The sequence below is a fragment of the Branchiostoma floridae genome, unplaced genomic scaffold (assembly GCF_000003815.2).
Source record: "Branchiostoma floridae strain S238N-H82 unplaced genomic scaffold, Bfl_VNyyK Sc7u5tJ_1421, whole genome shotgun sequence".
Taxonomy (NCBI): domain Eukaryota; kingdom Metazoa; phylum Chordata; class Leptocardii; order Amphioxiformes; family Branchiostomatidae; genus Branchiostoma; species Branchiostoma floridae.
The window spans coordinates 369,800-372,065 of NW_023365714.1; the positions used below are offsets into that span (position 1 = coordinate 369,800).

The window sequence follows — 2,266 nt, forward strand, 5'->3', positions numbered from 1 at the left end:
CAGGGGTTAGGGGTCAAGGGCTAACCGGCGTCATCTTTGCACACTTTTAAAAGTGGTCTCGTCATTGTTTGTGACCTTGCAGTTTGACTTGAGGATTTACAAACTACTAAATCAGAAATTGTGCATTTCCTATTGTAGAACCACTTATTTTGCTATCTTCAGTAATTTAGACTGTCTGATCTGGATAGCTGTGCAGCTTTAGAGGATGGGTACAGTTCGCAGGTCTGACAGGTTTTGGTGCAAACCTCTAACGGTCAGTTGTTAAGAGATGACGTCAGTTAGCAAGGGCAACCTGTAGGAGAGGTCAAAGGTTATGTGAATAGAGGATCGCTAAACAAACAACAACAACACATAAACATTACAACATTCTAGTTCTTTATTTCTGATGTGATAGTCTTTGGATCGCAAACACCGAGTCAAATACGAACCAACGAGACGCGCATAACAAGTTATCTTTTTAATCTCCAGGCAAATCCTACGGCAGCAGCAGATAGTATCAAAAGCTGACAAAAGGAGTGTGCATATTGGCTACCGGACACGCTACCGTAGGATCTGCTTGGAGATTATTATCTTCACATGAAATGTTTATTTCTGTGTGAGATTCACGCCTACCTCGTTGGGCTCCCAGTGCCAGTTGTTAAAGGAAGGGTTTTTCAGGTACTCCACGGTTTCCTGAGATAACGTGTACTGCAAACAGAGACATGCGGATCAAAACGGTACTGCAGACAATATACGGACGTTAGCCGAGTGTCTTCAGGAAAGAAAACACACACAGACACACACACATACACATACACACACACATACACACACACACACACGGACACACACACACACATACACACACACACATGCACACACACACAGACATACACACAAACAAAAACACACAAACAGACATACATACATGCACACACACACACACACACAAACATTTACACGGACACGCACGGACACACACACACACAAATGGACACAACAAACACACACATACATACACAGACTGACACACACAAACATTCACACGGACACGCACACACACGGACAAACACACACGGACAAACACACGAACAAACGTGGACAGATACACACGCAGTCAGACACACGAACACACACGGACAGACAGCCGTGCAAATATACAAGCACACACAAACACGCACAGGCACGCACAGACACACATACACTGGCACCTACTTTCGTGCCACGGTGTAGCTTTTCGTGAAGTGAAAATTCTCTCTTGGCCCGCGGGTTATTTCTGAGGAAAATGGAGAAAGAAAAATCAGGTCAGAGTACAAAAGTAGACGGGTGAAATAGTAAAGCAATGGTGCCGTGTTTTCCTGCAATATTCGCAAAATAAGAAACATTCCCGAGACTTTACTTACTTGTTGGTTGTTGTCATGACGACATCTTGTAGTTGGGTGATGTCTTTTTTACATTTCTCGATTTCACAAACTTTCAGACCTTCCACTGGGAAAACAAATGTGTAGCAATCAGTACTAAAAACTTATCAGACAATTTCCTACTTCCTAAGGTGTTTCAATCATGAAATATATTCCACAATGCACAAGAGATTAAATGGACAGAACATGATATAAAACCCACTTTGTACTCTGGAATGTACAGAACATGATACAGAACCCACTTTCTACTCTGAAATGGACAGAACATAATACAGAACCCACTTTCTACTCTGGAATGGACAGAACATAATACAGAACCCACTTTCTACTCTGGAATGGACAGAACATAAATGATAGAACCCACTTTCTACTCTTTTCTCCAGCATGGCTACCCTCTTCGTGAGGTCAGCCTTCAGGTCGTTTATCTGGAAGCATCTGGAAAAAAGTTCGGGCATATCAAAATAGCGCTAGTCAAACTGGTGCTAGTCAAAACAGCGCTAGTCCAACTAGCACCAAACTAGCGCTAGTCCAACTAGCACCAAACTAGCACTAGTCCAACTAGCATCAAAATAGCGCTAGTGAATAAACTGAAACTGAAACTGAAGTCAAACCAGTGCTAGTCAAAATAGCGCTAGTCAAACTAATGCTAGTCAAACTAGCGCTAATCAAACTAACACCAGTCACAAACTAGCGCCAGTCCAAACGTATCACAACTCAAACTAGCGCTAGTCAAACTAGCACCAGTCCAAACATATTACACCTCACACTAGCACTAGTTAATCTAGCACCAGTCCAAACATATTACACCTCAAACTAGCACTAGTTAATCTAGCACCAGTCCAAACATATTACACTTCACACCAGCG

General features: G+C 42.5%; 1 protein-coding gene across 1 annotated transcript in view; it reads right to left on the minus strand.

The window, feature by feature from the left end:
- The window catches only part of LOC118407563 (high affinity cGMP-specific 3',5'-cyclic phosphodiesterase 9A-like), a gene marked incomplete in the record, with an annotated part of 28,740 nt that overhangs the window by 11,966 nt on the left and 14,508 nt on the right, over positions 1–2,266 (minus strand). Inside the window, 4 exon segments of the mRNA XM_035808042.1 lie at positions 613–687; positions 1,195–1,255; positions 1,383–1,467; positions 1,765–1,835. Coding sequence (XP_035663935.1) covers positions 613–687; positions 1,195–1,255; positions 1,383–1,467; positions 1,765–1,835 — 292 coding nt within the window.